This window comes from Leptodactylus fuscus, chromosome 2, assembly GCF_031893055.1.
Source record: "Leptodactylus fuscus isolate aLepFus1 chromosome 2, aLepFus1.hap2, whole genome shotgun sequence".
Lineage (NCBI taxonomy): Eukaryota > Metazoa > Chordata > Amphibia > Anura > Leptodactylidae > Leptodactylus > Leptodactylus fuscus.
This window is the reverse complement of record NC_134266.1, coordinates 138,039,620-138,060,170: the sequence shown is the minus strand read 5'-3', so window position 1 is coordinate 138,060,170 and position 20,551 is coordinate 138,039,620. Positions and strand designations below refer to the sequence as shown.

At 44.7% G+C, this 20,551-nt stretch overlaps 1 protein-coding gene across 1 annotated transcript in view; it reads right to left on the bottom strand.

Annotated features, from left to right (window-relative positions):
• Positions 1–16,842: 16,842 nt before the first annotated feature.
• VAV1 (vav guanine nucleotide exchange factor 1) overlaps positions 16,843–20,551 on the bottom strand; it is a 58,588-nt gene continuing 54,879 nt past the window's right edge. Inside the window, exons 23-27 of the mRNA XM_075264765.1 lie at positions 20,320–20,436; positions 20,133–20,220; positions 18,500–18,626; positions 17,261–17,412; positions 16,843–17,146 (exon numbers count right to left, since the gene is read on the bottom strand). Of these exons, the coding sequence (XP_075120866.1) occupies positions 17,093–17,146; positions 17,261–17,412; positions 18,500–18,626; positions 20,133–20,220; positions 20,320–20,436 (538 nt within the window). The 3' untranslated portion in view covers positions 16,843–17,092. The remainder of the gene's footprint in view (positions 17,147–17,260; positions 17,413–18,499; positions 18,627–20,132; positions 20,221–20,319; positions 20,437–20,551) is intronic.

Sequence of the window (20,551 nt, the reverse complement as noted above, 5' to 3'; positions counted from 1 at the left end):
TACGTCGAACTTTGAGGCAGATGGGCTACAGCAGCAGAAGACCACACCGGGTGCCACTCCTTTCAGCTAAGAACAGGAAACTGAGGCTACAATTTGCACAAGCTCATCGAAATTGGACAATTGAAGATTGGAAAAACGTTGCCTGGTCTGATGAGTCTCGATTTCTGCTGTGACATTCGGATGGTAGGGTCAGAATTTGGCATCAACAACATGAAAGCATGGATCCATCCTGCCTTGTATCAACGGTTCAGGCTGGTGGTGGTGGTGTCATGGTGTGGGGAATATTTTCTTGGCACTCTTTGGGCCCCTTGGTACCAATTGAGCATCGTTGCAACGCCAAAGCCTACCTGAGTATTGTTGCTGACCATGTCCATCCCTTTATGACCACAATGTACCCAACAACTGATGGCTACTTTCAGCAGGATAATGCGCCATGTCATAAAGCTGGAATAATCTCAGACTGGTTTCTTGAACATGACAATGAGTTCACTGTACTCCAATGGCCTCCACAGTCACCAGATCTCAATCCAATAGAGCATCTTTGGGATGTGGTGGAACGGGAGATTCGCATCATGGATGTGCAGCCGACAAATCTGCGGCAACTGTGTGATGCCATCATGTCAATATGGACCAAAATCTCTGAGGAATGCTTCCAGCACCTTGTTGAATCTATGCCACGAAGAATTGAGGCAGTTCTGAAGGCAAAAGGGGGTCCAACCCGTTACTAGCATGGTGTACCTAATAAAGTGGCCGGTGAGTGTATATATATATATATATATATATATATATATATATATATATATATATATATATATATATTATACACTCACTGGCCACTTTATTAGGTACACCTGTCCAACTGCTCGTTAACACTTAATTTCTAATCAGCCAATCACATGGCGGCAACTCAGTGCATTTAGGCATGTAGACATGGTCAAGACAATCTCCTGCAGTTCAAACAGAGCATCAGTATGGGGAAGAAAGGTGATTTGAGTGCCTTTGAACGTGGCATGGTTGTTGGTGCCAGAAGGGCTGGTCTGAGTATTTCAGAAACTGCTGATCTACTGGGATTTTCACGCACAACCATCTCTAGGGTTTACAGAGAATGGTCCGAAAAAGAAAAAACATCCAGTGAGCGGCAGTCCTGTGGGCGGAAATGCGTTGTTGATGCCAGAGGTCAGAGGAGAATGGCCAGACTGGTTCGAGCTGATAGAAAGGAAACAGTGACTCAAATAGCCACCCGTTACAACCAAGGTAGCCAGAAGAGCATCTCTGAACGCACAGTACGTCGAACTTTGAGGCAGATGGGCTACAGCAGCAGAAGACCACACTGGGTGCCACTCCTTTCAGCTAAGAACAGGAAACTGAGGCTACAATTTGCACAAGCTCATCGAAATTGGACAATTGAAGATTGGAAAAACGTTGCCTGGTCTGATGAGTCTCGATTTCTGCTGCGACATTCGGATGGTAGGGTCAGAATTTGGCGTCAACAACATGAAAGCATGGATCCATCCTGCCTTGTATCAACGGTTCAGGCTGGTGGTGGTGGTGTCATGGTGTGGGGAATATTTTCTTGGCACTCTTTGGGCCCCTTGGTACCAATTGAGCATCGTTGCAACGCCAAAGCCTACCTGAGTATTGTTGCTGACCATGTCCATCCCTTTATGACCACAATGTACCCAACATCTGATGGCTACTTTCAGCAGGATAATGCTCCATGTCATAAAGCTGGAATCATCTCAGACTGGTTTCTTGAACATGACAATGAGTTCACTGTACTCCAATGGCCTCCACAGTCACCAGATCTCAATCCAATAGAGCATCTTTGGGATGTGGTGGAACGGGAGATTCGCATCATGGATGTGCAGCCGACAAATCTGCAGCAACTGTGTGATGCCATCATGTCAATATGGACCAAAATCTCTGAGGAATGCTTCCAGCACCTTGTTGAATCTATGCCACGAAGAATTGAGGCAGTTCTGAAGGCAAAAGGGGGTCCAACCCGTTACTAGTAGAGATGAGCGAACAGTGTTCTATCGAACACATGTTCGATCGGATATCAGGGTGTTCGCCATGTTCGAATCGAATCGAACACCGCGTGGTAAAGTGCGCCAAAATTCGATTCCCCTCCCACCTTCCCTGGCGCCTTTTTTGCACCAATAACAGCGCAGGGGAGGTGGGACAGGAACTACGACACTGGGGGCATTGAAAAAAATTGGAAAAAGTCATTGGCTGCCGAAATCAGGTGACCTCCATTTTAGACGAATAGTGGATTTCAAATCCGGGTCATATGAGAATGTGAACTTTGTGACTATGAGACAGGGATAGCTGTACAGGCAGGGATAGCTAGGGATAACCTTTATTTAGGGGGGAATGTTATTAAAAATAACTTTTTGGGGCTCTATCGGGTGTGTAATTGTGATTTTTGTGAGATAAACTTTTTCCCATAGGGATGCATTGGCCAGCGCTGATTGGCCGAATTCCGTACTCTGGCCAATCAGTGCTGGCCAATGCATTCTATTAGCTTGATGAAGCAGAGTGTGCACAAGGGTTCAAGCGCACCCTCGGCTCTGATGTAGCAGAGCTGAGGCTGCACAAGGGTTCAAGCGCACCCTCGGCTCTGATGTAGGAGAGCCGAGGGTGCACTTGAACCCTTGTGCACCCTCGGCTCTGCTACATCAGAGCCGAGGGTGCGCTTGAACCCTTGTGCGCACACTGCTTCATCAAGCTAATAGAATGCATTGGCCAGCGCTGATTGGCCAATGCATTCTATTAGCCCGATGAAGTAGAGCTGAATGTGTGTGCTAAGCACACACATTCAGCTCTACTTCATCGGGCTAATAGAATGCATTGGCCAGCGCTGATTGGCCAGAGTACGGAATTCGGCCAATCAGCGCTGGCTCTGCTGGAGGAGGCGGAGTCTAAGATCGCTCCACACCAGTCTCCATTCAGGTCCGACCTTAGACTCCGCCTCCTCCAGCAGAGCCAGCGCTGATTGGCCGAATTCCGTACTCTGGCCAATCAGCACTGGCTAATGCATTGTATTGGCGTGATGAAGCAGTGCTGAATGTGTGTGCTTAGCACACACATTCAGCTCTACTTCATCGGGCTAATAGAATGCATTGGCCAGCGCTGATTGGCCAGAGTACGGAATTCGGCCAATCAGCGCTGGCTCTGCTGGAGGAGGCGGAGTCTAAGATCGCTCCACACCAGTCTCCATTCAGGTCCGACCTTAGACTCCGCCTCCTCCAGCAGAGCCAGCGCTGATTGGCCGAATTCCGTACTCTGGCCAATCAGCACTGGCTAATGCATTGTATTGGCGTGATGAAGCAGTGCTGAATGTGTGTGCTTAGCACACACATTCAGCTCTACTTCATTGGGCTAATAGAATGCATTGGCCAGCGCTGATTGGCCAGAGTACGGAATTCGGCCAATCAGCGCTGGCTCTGCTGGAGGAGGCGGAGGCTAAGATCGCTCCACACCAGTCTCCATTCAGGTCCGACCTTAGACTCCGCCTCCTTCAGCAGAGCCAGCGCTGATTGGCCGAATTCCGTACTCTGGCCAATCAGCACTGGCTAATGCATTGTATTGGCGTGATGAAGCAGTGCTGAATGTGTGTGCTTAACACACACATTCAGCTCTACTTCATCGGGCTAATAGAATGCATTGGCCAATCAGCGCTGGCCAATGCATTCTATTAGCGTGAACTGAGTTTGCACAGGGGTTCTAGTGCACCCTCGGCTCTGCTACATCAGATTGCTACATCTGATGTAGCAGTGCCGAGTGTGCATCAGATGTGTAGTTGAGCAAAACTGACTCAGCACTGCTAAGTCTCTGCATTCGCATAGGAATGCATTGGCCAGCCTTCGGCCAATCAGCGCTGGCTCTGCCGGAGGAGGCGGAGTCTAAGGTCGGACCTGAATGGAGACTGGTGTGGAGCGATCTTAGACTCCGCCTCCTCCAGCAGAGCCAGCGCTGATTGGTCGAGTTCCGTACTCTGGCCAATCAGCACTGGCCAATGCATTTCTATGGGGAAAAGTTAGCTTGCGAAAATCGCAAACTGACAGGGATTTCCATGAAATAAAGTGACTTTTATGCCCCCAGACATGCTTCCCCTGCTGTCCCAGTGTCATTCCAGGGTGTTGGTATCATTTCCTGGGGTGTCATAGTGGACTTGGTGACCCTCCAGACACGAATTTGGGTTTCCCCCTTAACGAGTTTATGTTCCCCATAGACTATAATGGGGTTCGAAACCCATTCGAACACTCGAACAGTGAGCGGCTGTTCGAATCGAATTTCGAACCTCGAACATTTTAGTGTTCGCTCATCTCTAGTTACTAGCATGGTGTACCTAATAAAGTGGCCGGTGAGTGTATCTCTGCAATACTGCTACTTGTTGTTTGCTTGAGAGAGGTTCATGTCTCAGCTGAAACGTAGCATGGGGCAATAAACTTCACTACTTGCACATCATATTGGAGGACTGACTGTTTTTACTATTTGGAGATATATATATATATATATATATATATATATATATATATATATATATATATATATATACACACACACACACATACATACAGTATATAGTCTCTTTCCCTGTCGTCCGTACCAGCGGCACAATGTGGGGTATTTTCTGCCCCTGTGTGCTGGTAGGACAGGAGGATTTTTAATTAGCCAGTATTAACTTCACATGGCTTGACCCCTTTATGAGGGCACAGATACCTCCCCCCTGCATGTTTTTTTCTGTCCTGTGTAGAAGGACCGGACAGGTGGGGAGGACGCTCTGTCCTCTTAAAAGGAAAATATAGAAAAAAAAAAAAAAAGAAACAGAAAGGAATTGGACCTGTATGTCTTACCTGGTCCTATGGATTCACCGTTATTGACCCTTTCTTCTCACCTCTGCAATCTGGCATGCTCCAGTTCCTTCTTCCTACAGTGAAACAGGGAAGTGGTAAGTGCCTGTTGGCTCTCCAATACTAATAGCTCGGAACTTACCAGCGCTAGTACCCGAGGTCGGAGCGTTAGTGCTATCTCTTGCAGTGTCTGCGCAGGGACCCTGCTTCCCTGTGTTCCAAAAAGCAGTCCTCTCGCCTCGTCCACCATAAGCATGGGTTATCTCCTGCAGCAGTCATTACTACACGGCGGAACCTTTGGCTTCCGGCTAAGAGTCCGGGCGGTCTCTATTCGGCGGCACACTGTCTGTTCTACTTCTGGTGGGACGCCGTCCTAAGCTGTGGCCGTGTCCTCGCCGGAAAAACCTTACTCCGCGCCGGGACCACGCAGAGGCTCTGAGTAAGGAGGGCAGGCAAGACCAGCAAAGTTGCAGAAGCAAGTGAGAAGAAGGAGTTAAGTGAGAACCTCAGTAGAGCCACGCCCCTCCTGTAGCAGGAAGTTTAAAGGGCTTCAGGTCTGAATGCTCAGTACCCTCTAGCCAGTGGCATAACTAGGAATGGCAGGGCCCCGTGGCAAACTTTTGACATGGAGCCCCCCCCTTCCTGACTGACACTAAAGACCTAGACCAACCGACCTCCGCCGCATTCCTGCGCGCTCTATTATGCCCCATAGTGGCCCCTGCATACACCATTATGCCCCATAGTGGCCTCTACACACACCATTATACCCCATAATGAACACCCATGAACAATTATTATACTCTGGGGTCTTTTCAGACCCCAGAGTATAATAATTGGAGACCCTGAAAGTAACCGCTTTTTAATGCGTATAGGTTTCTGTTTGGGGGTCCCAAGCTGACTCTACGAACGGAAACCTGAACGCAGATGTGAACCAGGCCTGAACATCACTTTATAAAATACAATTCTAGTATGTATAATGGTAGACCTGTATAGAAGCAAATACAGATAGACAGACAGACATTGATATGCTGTATATACTTATACATATACACATCTACTCACACACATACATTCATATACAACATATACACACACCTATCTACACACATACAGGACTCACACAGTATATAAGACACATAATGTAAACACATATACACATTTTATCCAAAAATAGACTTACATGTGGCTGTGCAGCTCTGTCTAGCAGTGAAGAGAGCAGATACATCGCACAGGATTCTCCCTTCACACTCCGATACTGAGGAGGGGGAGGGGCTTAACAGGAAGCTGCTGTGTGCAGAAGCTTTTACAAGAAGCATCTGCAGCCCTGCATCTACTGCCAATCTTCTACTTATGGTAGGGAAGGTATGGGGCCCTTGAGGGTGTGGGGATATTAAGGAGTCTATTAAGGAAAAAAAAAACACAGGGGTAGTGGCTGTCACCAGGCCCCTAATGTCCCGGACCCTGTGGCAGCTGGTACCACGGTAGTTATGCCACTGCCTCTAGCTTACTACTAGCGGGCTGCTATGTTCCTAGTCATCTTAAAGGGGTATTCCCATGTACATAATTATTTTTAAATTTGTAGATAATTAAAAGTTAAACATTTTTGCAAATATAAGTAATTAAAAATTCTGCAGAGTTTTAAAGATTTTCTCTAACCATCTTAGTGGTGACAGCCTGTTATCTTGATCGGTTGCCATGGATACAACCATGAATGCAGGACCTTTCTAAGGTCAGAGAATCAGCCATGATTTCTTTATTGTGGCCGGGATATCTTCTCATACATGTAGTGTCCCTGCCTGATAACCCGGCTACAATAAGAAAATTAGAGCTGGGTTCCTGACAAGACCCAGACCATAGAAAGTTTCTGTATTAGTGGTCGTAACCATTGGCAACTGATCAAGATAAAAGACTGTCACCACTAAGAAAGCTAGAGAAAATCCTTAAAACTTTGCAGAATTTTTAATTACTTATATTTGCAAAAATGTTTAACTTTTAATTATCTACAATTATAGATATGATTATGTATATGGGAATACCCCTTTAAGGTGTTGTGAACTGTAAAAGGTGAGCTACAACTTTGGGAGAAACTTAGGTAAGTTCTCATCCTGATGCTCTTCACAGAGGGGTAAGTGCTACTACTCTCTTCCTAAAATAGTATGCTCCATTTCCATGTCTTATATGTAGGTGTGTTTTTCACCGGCAAAAAATCTTACACCGGAGTAATGTCTTCCTCCACTACACCTCCTGGTGATCAAGGGAGGTGGAAAAGGTCTTCAAAGAGGAAACATCTGACGTGCATTGACTGCGATATACCACTGCCTGATGGTAGGTGGCAGGTTTTTTCTCAGTTTGAATGTTCCCCGATTAAGGGAATTCCTAATGCCCCATTTTGCCTTTAGGCTATGACTTGTTGCGTTGCCGTCAATGCAGAGGACCTCCTCTGGAGGATTCCTCTAATAAAGACATGGTTGCATGGGTTAAGGAGTACATGGTGAGTACGGTGCCATTTACGTGTGGGGTGGTCCACACAGGCTTTTAAGTATCCCCCTTTTTTGCAGGATGATTCCTTAAAGGATATACGTACTTCACTGGCTCAGCTCACTAAGAAGCAACGTGTTGAGAGGCGTTCTGCTTCATTACCCTCTTTGGAGCGGTTACAGGTTGAGGACGAATCCAGTTCATCGGACAACCAGTCCTTGTTTTCCAGCAGACCCATATTCCATCGGGATAACACTAACAAGCTGCTGAAGGCCATCCGGTCCTGGGACCAAGATAGCGAGGGGGGAAGCCTCCGCGTCCACCTCTGAAACGCGGAGGGCCTTTCAAGTGGACGCCTCCAAGGCCAGCCTGATGGAACAGGAGTGGAGACAGCCAGAGAAGGCCTATGTCACAAAGAGCCTTCAAAGCGATGTACCCTATCAATTCCGCTCATCTAGACCGTTGGGGACCACCACATAAGGTGGATCTGGCTGTTTCAAAGCTTTCCTGTCGCACCGTGGTGCCCATCGATGACGGTTCCAACCTCCAAGATCTTTTGGATAGGAGAGTGGATTTGACCCTGAAGAAGGCGTATTTATCTGCGTCAGCCCAAGCAGCAGTGGCCATCGCTTCCACAGAGGTAGCGATGGAGGTAGGATAATCTGCAGGCCCGTCTAGAGCGGGACATCGACTTGGGAGTCAATAGAGATGATATTCTAGCCTCCATGAGCAAAATCCATCTAGCCACAGATTATTTGAGAGAATCCTCAAGACAACAACTGAAGTTGGCATCTAAAGCCATGGCCCTGAACACTGCAGCCAGGAGGCCCTTGTGGGCTGACGTCGCCTCCAAATTCTCACTGTGCTCCTTTCCCTTCGAGCCTGGGAGCCTGGACGGAGGCTAGACAACCTAATGGAGGGGCTGGCTGAAGGCAGAGACAGATCTCTGCCCCAAGCCGCCAGAGGTAGAAGACCTCCCCCTTCTAGGGGTCGAGGCTCGGCGAATAAATACAGGCAGAGACATCCCAGATACTGCCCTAGGGGGCAGGTCGGGGGGCCCCCAGGGAGGACCCCAAAAAGAAGAGCTTTTGATGGGACGCCGCTCTCTGTGGCCAGTCCTCCAGTAGGAGGACGACTTTCAAGGTTTACCATGGCGTGGCATCAGCATATAACGGATCCGTGGGTCCTTCAAGTTATCCAATGCGGGTATGCAATAGAATTCAGCCAACTTCCTGGTGACCGGTTCGTCATCACCCAGGCTTTACCATCGGAACAACAGTCCTGCCTAGAAACATCTGTGGCAGAGTACATCTCGAAGGGAGCCCTAGAGAGGGTCTCTCCCACAGAAGTCGGTCTAGGAGTTTATTAACCTGTATTTCTGGTTCCGAAGTCCACAGGAAGTTGGTGCATGATCATAGATCTGAGGTTTCTCAACCGTTATATCAAGAAGAAACCATTCAAGATGGAGTCCATAGACTCAGTAACCACCTTTCTATTGCACAACGAAGTTATGGTCACCCTAGACCTAAAGGATGCCTACCTACACATTCCTATGTACCCGCCACACAAGAAGTACCTACGAATAGCTGTTCTTATGGCTGGCCACAGAGAGCACCTCCAGTTCACCACACTACCCTTCGGCATCTCATCAGCCCCGTATGTCTCTACCAAGATGGTCGCACCCGTTGCCGCTGCCCTCAGACTGCAAGGCCTTTTTCATGGTTCCCTACCTCAACGACTGGCTCATAAAAGCTCAGTCTACTTCAATTCTCCATCACCACCTCCGGATAGTCATCTCCTTCCTCCAGGAACTGGGCTGGCTAATCAATTAGGAGAAGTCAGAAATAGTGCCATCCACCCGGAAGAAATTCCTAGGGTTCATTCTGGATTCCCAGAAGATGCAGATTTTTCTTACCCACCCAAGGAGAGAGAGAATAGAAACTTCCACCCAATGCCTTCTCCGGACCCGACGGATCACAATCCGCACCGCCATGCGTGCCTATCTGGGGAGGCGTTTGTCTCAGGATCCTTTAGTGAGCACATTTATTAAAGGGACAACTAGGTTGAGACCAGCAGTAGCTGCTCCTGTCCACCAATGGGACCTCAGTACGGTTCTAACGGCACTTTGTATCGCTCCTTTCGAACCCCTGGAGGAGGTGAATCTGAAATGGCGGACATATAAGGTGACATTCCTCCTCGCAATCACTTCAGTGAAGAGAGTGGGAGAGCTCCAAGTGGGAGAGCTCCAACTAAAAATGATTAAGATTAATAGTGGTGCCCAAACTTTTTCATAGGACTGTATATCGCCTTTTTTGAAGACCGCGTACAGCTCAGATTTCTACCGGGTTTTAGACCTAAGGTTCCATCTAGTGCAAATATAAGTCAACTAATTTGCTTGCCGGACTTCTACCCTTCTCCCTCTTCCCCCGAGGAAGAAAAGTGGCATACCTTGGACCTGGTGAGGAATCTCCGTATCTACTTGCAGCGTACTCGCTCCTTTAGGAAGTCGGAAAATCTGCTGGTAAACTATGTGGGCTGTCAGAAATTATGCAAGGCTTCCAAAGCAACCATCTCACGCTGAGTGAAGGAAGCGATAAAAGCTGCATTTTCATGTCAAGGTTTACCTCCGCCCACCATCCTAAAAGCCCACTCGACGCGTGCAGTTTCAACCTCTTGGGCGGAAGACAAGGCGCTAGCTTTGGATCAAATATGTGCAGCTGCATCTTGGTCCTCTGAATCGACCTTTGTAAACCATTACCGACTAAGTCAGCATTCCTCGGAGGACACTGCCTTTGGGTGCACTGTGCTAGGCTCAGCATGCACTGAGGTCCCTCCCTAAGGGGAATTACTCTCTATCTCCCCACATTGTGTCGCTGGTACGAACGACAGGAAACAAAGGATTATGAAGATAATCTTGTTTCCCTTATTCCTAACAGCGGCACAAGATTTACCCCCTATTTCATATTTTTTTCCATTGTATGTTGATTATTACTTTGATATTAACAAGCAGGGGGGAGGTATCTGTGCCTAAAGGGGTCAAGCCATCTGAAGTTAATACTGGCAAATTAAAAATCCTCCTGTCCTACCAGCACACAGGGGCAGAAAATACCCTACATCTTCATAATGCAAGCTGTCTGGCTGTATAAGCCAGCTGGATAATGAGCGGCCTTTTGACCTATGCCCTTCCCCTCAAAGGGGGGGGGGGGTTCCCATTCATTGGTGGCCCGGGGAGGGGGGCGGGGCCGCCCACAGGATTATCCAGGGCAGCGCTGGGCGGGGAACTTCCTTTTGAATCCCTGCCAGAGCTGACAAAGCAACCCCCCACCCACCCATCCCTAAGCCGAGCCGCTAAGTCATTTCTTTTCATTTATGATTGTACCCCTCTTTTCCTTGGATGCCTTTCTTGAAGAGTAAAATATAACAGGTTATGGACTCTAGAGTTTGAAGGACACGTTGATCCAGGGTTTTCATACTGACTGCCAGATTTGGAGTCGGGAAGGAATTTTCCCCCTTAAATAGGGCAAATTGGCATGAGCCTCATGGGGTTTTTCGCCTTCCTCTGGATCAACACTGTAGCATTTATAGGGAATAATGTCTTTATCCAACCTCATTGACTATGTAACTATGTACCGTGCAGATAAAAGTTTTGTTTGTTTCTTCTTTCTGTTAGCAAATGACATGCTGTAATATATATTTGCATTTAAATTGTCACAGCAGGCATAGTAGCAGGACCTTAGCCCCCTTTCTCAGCGATGTAGAGTACCAGCGACGTGCCCCACCGGGGGGCACACACCACAACGTTCGCTGAGGAGGAGGGTAACAGGGGTTACTGCTTACGTCAGATAATATATATTTAATAAAGCTGTGGCCGACCCCACCCATTCAAAGGTAACTTGGTCCGTATTTATGTGAAGATCACACACAAGGGGTTTAGTGGAGGGGAAGGGTTTTTTTTTGTTTGGTCCCGATAAATGCTCAAATACGGCCGGTCTCCTTTGTTCTCTCTCTCTCTTTTTCTCTTTCTCTCTCTCTATATATCTATATTATAAAAATGAATTCTTGTCTGTCTGTCTCTCTGTTCTCTATGCGCGACCAAACGACTGGACCGATCTTCACCACATTTGGCACACAGATACTTCAGGTGTCTGGGAAGGTTTAAGATGAGAATCCAACTCACTTAGACGTACCGTTCCAGAGATACAGCTTTCCCAACACCCTGACCCCCCCCCATTAGCCAAAACAAACCTGCAAGTCTTTCACTCATATTCCAACTGCAATACACACGGTCACTCCACATGTACGATCCAACACTGATATGCAAACTGAGATACACGCATCAGAGGATTAGATACACAGATCAACACACAGTATCAGATGTCAGAGGATTAGATACGCGCGTCTGCACACAGTTCCACAAGCCAGAGGATTAGATACACGTGTCTGCACACAGTTCCACACACCAGAGAATTAGATACGCACGTCTGCTCAAAGTACCACACTCTAAAGGATTAGATACACAGGTCAGCGCACAGTAGCACATGCAAAAGGATTAGATATGCATGTCTGCACATAGTTCCACAACCGAAAGGATTAGATATGCACGTCTGCACACAGTTCCACATGCTGGAGGATTGGATACACGACAATGCACACAGTTACACATGCTGCAGGATTAGATACGTACATCTACACTCAGTTCCACATGCCACGGTATTAGATACGTGCATCTGCACAAAGTACCACACGCTGGAGGATTAGATACACAGGTCAGCACACAGTATCACATGCCGGAGGATTAGATACATGTGTCTGCACACAGTTCCACCTGCCAAAGGATTAGATACGTGCATCTGCACAAAGTACCATACGCTGGAGGATTAGATACACAGGTCAGCATGCAGTATCACACGCCAGAGGATTAGATACGCGCATCTTCACACAGTACCACATGCCAGAGGATTAGATACGCACATCTGCACACAGTTCCACATGCCGTAGCATTAAATACATGCCACTGCACACAATACCACATGCCAGAGGATTGGATACATACCAATGCACACAATTACACATGCCGCAGGATTAGATACGCGCATCTACACACAGTTCCACATGACACGGGATTAGATACGCGCGTCTGCACAAAGTACCACATGCTGGAGGATTAAATACACATGTCAGCACACAGTATCACACGCCATAGGATTAGATACAGGCATCTGCACACAGTTCCACATGCCAAAGGTTTAGATACACCCGTCTGCACAAAGTACCACACGCCAGAGGATTGGATAGACAGGTCAGCACGCATTATCACACACCAGAGGATAAGATACACATGTCTTCACACAGTACCACACGCCGGAGGATTAGATACACGCGTCTGCACACAGTACCAAATGCCGGAGGATTAGATACGCACGTCTTAACACAATACCACACGCCAGAGGATTAGATATGCAAGTCTGTCCACAGTTCCACAAGCCGCAGTATTAGATTCGTGCCACTGCACACAATACCACATGCCAGAGGATTGGATACACAGGTCAGTACAAAGTATCAGCACATGTTCACACAGTACGACATGCCAGAGGATTAGATACGCACATCTGCACACAGTACCAAATACCAGAGGATTAGATACGCACGTCTTAACACAATACCACAATGCCAGAGGATTAGATACGCAAGTCTGCCCACAGTTCCACACACCGCAGGATTAGATACGCGCATCTACACACAATACCACACGCCAGAGGATTAGATACATGCGTCTTCACACAGTTCCACATGCCAGAGGATTAGATATGTGTGTCTATACACAGTTCCACATGCCGCAGGATTAGATACGCACGTCTGCACACAGTTCCACACGCCAGAGGATTAGATACGCATGTCTTTACACAATACCACACAATGGAAGATTAGATATGCGCCACTGCACACAATACCATACGGCGGAGGGTTAGAAACACACTACTGCACACAGTACCACACGCCGGAGGATTAGATACACACATCTGCATACAGTTCCACACGCCGGAGGATTAGATACATGCACATCTATACACAGTTACACATGCCGCAGCATTAGATACGCATGTCTGCGCATAGTTCCACATGCCAGAGGATTAGATATGCACATGTTTACACAACACTGGAGGATTAGATACGCACGTCTTCACACAGTACCACACGCGGGAGGATTAGATACACTAGACAGGACACAGTACCCCATGTTGGAGGATTAGATACCGGTGTATGAACACAGTACCAAGCACCAGAGGATTAGATACACGCGTCTTCACACAAATCCACACACCAGAGGATTAGATATGCGCCACTGCACACAATAATACACGATGGAGGATTGGATATGCGCCACTGCACACAGTACCACACGCCAGAGGATTAGATACGTGCCACTGCACACAGTACCACACGCTAGAAGATTAGATATGCACTACTTCACACAGTACCACATGCCAGTGGAATAGATATGTGCATCAGCACACAGTACCACACGCCGGAGGATTAGTTACATGGCTCTTAACAAAGTACCACATATTACAGTTTTACTCCAGGTTTCCATAGCAACCCAGCCATTTTTCTTCTCTACTTTATGTCAGCCTTAAAGGGGCAGGGCGCTGTAAATGACACTGTTACACAAAGTCACATACACATCTTTACTCCAGGTCTCCATAACAACCGATTGCAGGTTTTTCACTGATATTCCAAATGAGATACACATGATCACATGCCGCTTATGGACACACACAAATGATATACAAAATATACCAGTGCAAAATTGGACAATTCTTATGGGGCCACTACACAAACAAAAATTAAATATACCCGTGCGAAGTTGGGTCCTCCTGCTAATAAATAAATATATATATATATATATATATATATATATATATATATATATATATATATATAAAATCATTTAATAAGAAAGGATTGCTAAAGCCTTATTTTAATGTTTTTCATTAGATATGGTTTTTGTTTCTCGTACCAATCTTTTCTTTTCCCTGCATATGTATGATGTTTATATATTGTATGCTTAGAAAATAAATTGTTAAACAGATAATGTACTGTCATATGGAGACATCAATATGTACTAATATATTATATAGAACAGTACAATACTGTCAGCTTGGTATTATACAGCTTGGTATTATAAGAGAAAGCTCCCATTTAAAGCAATAGAGCTTGTGGCTCATTCAGAAGAGTAACACCCTTACATCTGTAGGTTCAAATCTCTGCAGATACCTAATGAATAAGATTAACTTATAAATTGATAGAGAATCTCACAGCAACCTGTTCATTAATATTCACTGCACTGAAGTAATGTTACTCTGCAGTGAATATTAATGAATCGGCAGCTGGATGAAAGAGACTATTGCCTGGGTGACTAAATGAGGGAACCTAAAAGGGGACACGCCTTTGAAACTTAGGTGAGTTCACATGTCTATATGTTGCTATCACTCAGCCAGACATGCCCTGCTTATTGCTACACATGTAGCTATAGCTACCATCAATGATATCACTCATCCAGACATGTCCTATGGCCTGGTCCATCATTTTCCACCATACCACCATGCCAGTGTATTGTTTAAAAAAACAAAAAAACAAAACACTAATAATTTTGAGCTCACATTTGCTCCCATGCCGGGATAATTTTTGATGGCTTTTTTTTTGCCTTCCAAATAACATAAGCCTTATAAGCATACCTAACAATAAGCACTTAAAAGCCACCAAAATGAGCAAATTTTTTTTTTTTTACAAATCCATTGCTTTTTGCAATATAACTGTCATGTCTAAAAAATGGCATATAAGCGCTTTTTACCCCAATAAAGGGTCATTAACGGAGCGTTCTAAATGTTAAATGCGTAAAAGTGAGTGTCAGCGCAGTGTACGGTTAAACTCTGAGTTTGTATCCTCTGCATACAACTGTTTTTCCATAGACACACTGTTACATTGACATAACTAAGGTCATGTTTGCCTTTGCTGCGGTTCTCAGTAAAAAGAGGTATCTGAGTTGAAATAAATATTAGAGATAAGCGAGTAGTATTCGATCAAATACCTCCCCTGCACAGTTATTGGTGTAAAAAAGCACCAGGGAAGGTGGGAGGAGCATCTAATTTTTACTGCATTTACTACGTGGTATGCGACCGATGTATTTATATATTTGTAAAACATTTTCACTCTATTGTTAACTAATTTTTAAAGTGTAACTCCCATTTAATTTCCTTTTTATTATCAAACAGGTTGTAACATTTTCCTCTGCAACCCTCTAACTGAGCTATTACTAGGGAAAGTCCATACACATTTGTATTGTGAATATGCAATGCTGAAGCGTTTACCAAAGAGGAGAGGGGATGTACACTCCAAATATATTTGGTTTCATACCACCTAGATAGATGGTTATAGCAGCTTTCATGTGATGCCAAGATTGAAGTCCTGGCTAGTAGAGATGAGCGAACAGTAAAATGTCCGAGGTTCGATATTCGTTTTGAGTAGCCCCTCAATATTCCACTACTCGAATCGAATATCGAACCCTATTATAGTCTATGGGGGAAAAATGCTCGTTTTAGGGGTAGGCAATCTTCGATCAAATTATACTTACCAAGTCCACTCGTGAGGGTCAGGCTGGATCCTCCGAGAAGTCTTCTCCGTGCAGCGTCCCCGCGGCATCTTCCGGCTCTGAATTCACTCTGCCAGGCATTGGGTCTGGGCAGAGCCGACTGCGCATGCCCGCACTACAAGCGGACATGCGCAGTCGGCTCTGCCCAGGCCCGATGCCTGGCAGAGTGAATGAAGAGCCGGAAGACGCCGCGGGGAAGCTGCACGGAGAAGACTTCTAAAGGTAGGAGAAGAACCAGCGTTGATTGGCCGACTGTATAGCATTTGGCCAATCAATGCTGGTTCTGCATCAAACTTTTCCATTCGAATATCGAGTGGTACTCGATCGAGTACGAGTATTTCGAATACCGTAGTATTCGCTCATCTCTACTGGCTAGAACAGAACCTGAGATATCACTATTTAAAAACACAGTGGGGAATTTGAACTTAATATTATGCAGTTCCTGCTGGATTTAAAATCTGCCTGAAGAAAGAACATGTCGCTCCTTTTTAACGGGAGCAGGAACAAACCGCTCACGGAAAGAGGAACCCATTGAATTCAATGGGAGGCGGGTTTTTTTAGCTGGATTTTGATGCGGATTCTGCGTCAAGATCTGGACCGAAAAACCCCATGTGAACCCGGACTAAGATATAAGAATAATTCATTTCTAGATGGTAAAGACGGATGTCTTCTGTTGAATTTCACTTACTTGCAATCTTGAAGCTGATATAATGTATTACAGAACGTTTACATGTCCTAAAAGGTATGGCTGCTGATAGTGAACATGGATAGTATAAGTAAACATTTAGAATTACCATATTAACCCAAACAGGATATACACCAGAAAATGAGTCAGTTTATTTCTAAAATGTAACAATATAGTTGATGAGGAAAACGCGCTAACTTGAAAACTGTTCTCCTGAAAATGTTCTTGGGAGTCTCTGCAAGACTTTAGTTAAAGGACAACATTTAGGAAGCAGTTTCCCGACTAACAAGAGCCTTTAAAGCCAACTCGTGCAACAACCTGAGCAAGTAGTGGTAGAAATCTTTACTATAATTTACTAGATGAAGTCTTAGCGCCTGAACTGAATGTTCTTCAGAGTTTCTGTTTCTTCAGAGATGTCATCACTTAACAGTACTCAGAAAAGTCATCTTCAACATAATTGGAGGGAAACCAACCAATCTGTAAAGAGAAGACATTACATCTCATACTAAAGTAATACAGAATTTGGTGTCATGCGTATGCTTGATCTATTGGCCTTATGTCTGTATTCTTACACCCCCTTTTATTTTTTACCTTGCCGTAAACTTCTCCTTTCCACCATCCTTGATGTCCTTTCTTATTAAGGATCCTGATAACATCTCCTTCCTTTAGACTCAATTCGGTTCTGTCTCTGGCACAGAAGTCATAACGTGCTTTAGCTGATCCCAAATACTTCATCCTTTGTTCTGTTGAAGAAAATGGTAAAGGAACTCCATGTTATTGTATTAGGGATGGACATGGTTCACAGTAACAGTCATTTCAACTTTAGTAAGACATTTATCCACCACAATCTCCAAATGGTACACACTTTTTCATGAATAAATCAGGGGTGTAGCTGGCAATGTGAGCAACGGGAGTATGTGCCGAAGGTGCTGGTGGTCAAGGTGTGTTAGGTATTTAGATACAGAAGGGTAGTGAACCAAGCCTATGCCCCAGGTGAAGGAAGGTGAACAAAAGCCTAGCTACAGCTCTGAATAAATGGTGACTTTATTTCCTGAATTTCTTTCACAGACCTATTACTTGGTTTACATTACTAAACAGTAGCGTCTTGTTTATTGTAGTATTTTTGTACTTTGGCTGGATCTTCTTGGATCCCTTTGTGTTGTCACATTGGAGTGATTTATCAGGGAATCTTTCAGACTTATATGAATAATTTTCTGGTCTCATCATCCCATTACATATGTGTCATCAATCAGTTCAGTTCTAGCGCAAAAGAGGAGGTCATAATTTTTTCTCCTAACAATCCATTTTTGAAAAGGGCTTTAGGACTTCATGTCCCAAAATCTTCTTATACACACATGGACAAAATTGTTGGTATTTTTCCATTAAAGAAAGAAAAATACCCAATGGTGTTCGCTCATCTCTAATAAATAACTCATACAGTTTTCAATGAAAATTGGCGTTTTATCTGTGTATGTGGTGACCTATCCAGGATCAGAATATTGGATTAGTGACTATGCTTCTCTTCATGTGGCTCAGCCATCTTCAATATTGAAATGTTAGACGTGTTATAAAATTTGTGGGGAATACCTCCAGATGGCTCCAGTGTTAAGCATGGTATGGATAAGAGGCTATGCATGCATGAGCACCATACTCAGGAATAAATTGGCTTTACAGAGTGCCTCAAAGAGAGAGGACTAGTGATACTTTTTATTGATGGTCAGCTCATCTATGGGATTATGGACCTATCTAGCAGCTAGACCTCTTGCAGAATGGTGACTTCTACCATACCCTCAAACTAAATATTTCTATAAGTATTATAACAGAACATACTGTCTTGACTTTTACCCATCCTGAGGTTTTCTTTCTTCTCTGGCTCCATGAAAGGAAACTGTAGCGTTGTATCCAAAAGCTTGAAACAATCTTTTAAAGAATTCTGCCGGTAAAAACCAACCAATTCCTAATAGAAATATAATATATTTATATATAAATTGGTGAAACCCAATCACAGAAAATATCAATACCAAGGTGAAAAAATCCTGCTGTATGTTCATCAGAACAGAGCAGACAATCGGACGCCCTCTCAGATAGCACACTCAGATGTCTGCTTGGGTTAGGATTGGAATACAGGTTTGTTTAACCCAAAGTTTAAACCAAATACCTTTAGACCTACACTCCTTAAAGGCTGAGGCCTCACGTTGTGAAAACACAGCTTGTTTTGCTGCATATTTTGTTGCGTTTTTTTGAGCCAAAGCCAAGAATGTCTACAAAAGGAATGGGAAATATATAGGCAGCTTTTATACTTCTACCTTCTTCACATTCCACTCCTGGCTTTGGCTCAAAAAAATGCAAAAAAATCTGCAAAAAAAAAGCTGTGTTTCCGCAACGTGGGGCAATACAGAATCTTACTGGACATTGCTAAAACTTTTGCTACACTGTTCATGTTATATTTGCTGTGCCTGTGACACTGTGTGTATAATTGTATATTCTGTTTATATATGTAACTGTGTGTTGCATCTGTAATGGGCTGGCCCACTGAATAATGGGATACACTGAACATTGGTGGTTCTATACATAAGTTCTGGAAAGGAGGAGGAGTGAGGAAACCTTCCAAGAGGAGGGTGGGATGCAGTCGTTTCTTCCTGGTACTGCCAATCTGGTTATTAAAATTACAACTGGATTACAGAAATGGGAAGAAGAGGAACCCCAACTCTAGTTCTGTTGTTGGTAGAGCAGGAAGCCAAGGTTATTCAATACAAGACAACCCAATAATTGGACCCATTCATCTCAGCCTAAGCAGTGTAGGAAAGCCATGATAGAAAGCCACAGCTCTGATTCACCATCAAGGAGAGCTGGGGGCCTAGAAAATAAAGAGGAATCCAAGGTGGATGTCTGCTTTAAATTATTCTACATTTTCCACTGTATGGACCTAGTCTTAAAGGTGCAACAATATTACAGGAGTCGAACAGCCTGGACCCCTGCAGATCAGCTGTCCTTGGGAAATCATGATAACCAATAGTGTTAACATCTCAGGAGCCACCATGCTCACTTGCTGTACAAAGTGTAGTGGTGGGTTTAGGTACTGCAGTAGTACACATCACACGGTTGATGAACAGTGCAGCTTCCATCATGTTACTATTAGAGGTAGCCACAATGTTTTCGAATGGCGGATTTGCAGGTGTCTTGGCTCTCAGACCCCTCAGACATAATATTATTGGTATTATGAGCTACCTAGATGTAGGATGGATCTTTAAGATAGTTTTTTTTTTAGGTGGGCGTTGCCTGACGTTGCCTATCTGATGTTGCCTATGTTTATCAACACATTATACTACAAAATTAATAATGGGTTGACTGAGTTGGAATCTGTGCATTAAGTATTACTCCCCCACTATAGATAAGAAATGAAAAGACATAATATCTGGATGTAACTAAATATATGTAACAGTGTGAGAAAATGTTTACTTACAGAAAGTCCCTTAAAGCCTTTCTTCTCGGTGAGTCTCCAGAGTCCTTCATGAACCGTCACTTTCATGTGCTTAATTTCCTGATTAAACCTAAGGGTGTAAAAGTGCAGCTAAGAGTCAGACCGCAACAAAGCAAGCAATAGAAAGCATTAGACATTAGTATAATATACAAGAAGTATGATGCATTACTTTAGACTTATTGCAAATTCTCCAGAGTCTTTAACTCTCTGCCTGACCAAGAAAGTGCCATCAGATCGATTAGCCAATAGGACCTCGGCTTCTTTCCTTTCCATCGGTCCGGCATACCTGAACACAAAGAGGCATAGTTCAGTCTTCAAACATTATTCTCATTATATTCACTCAAAATGGTCAGAAGTACAAAATATGGAGAAAAGTATTGGGGAACACCTATTCATCACTG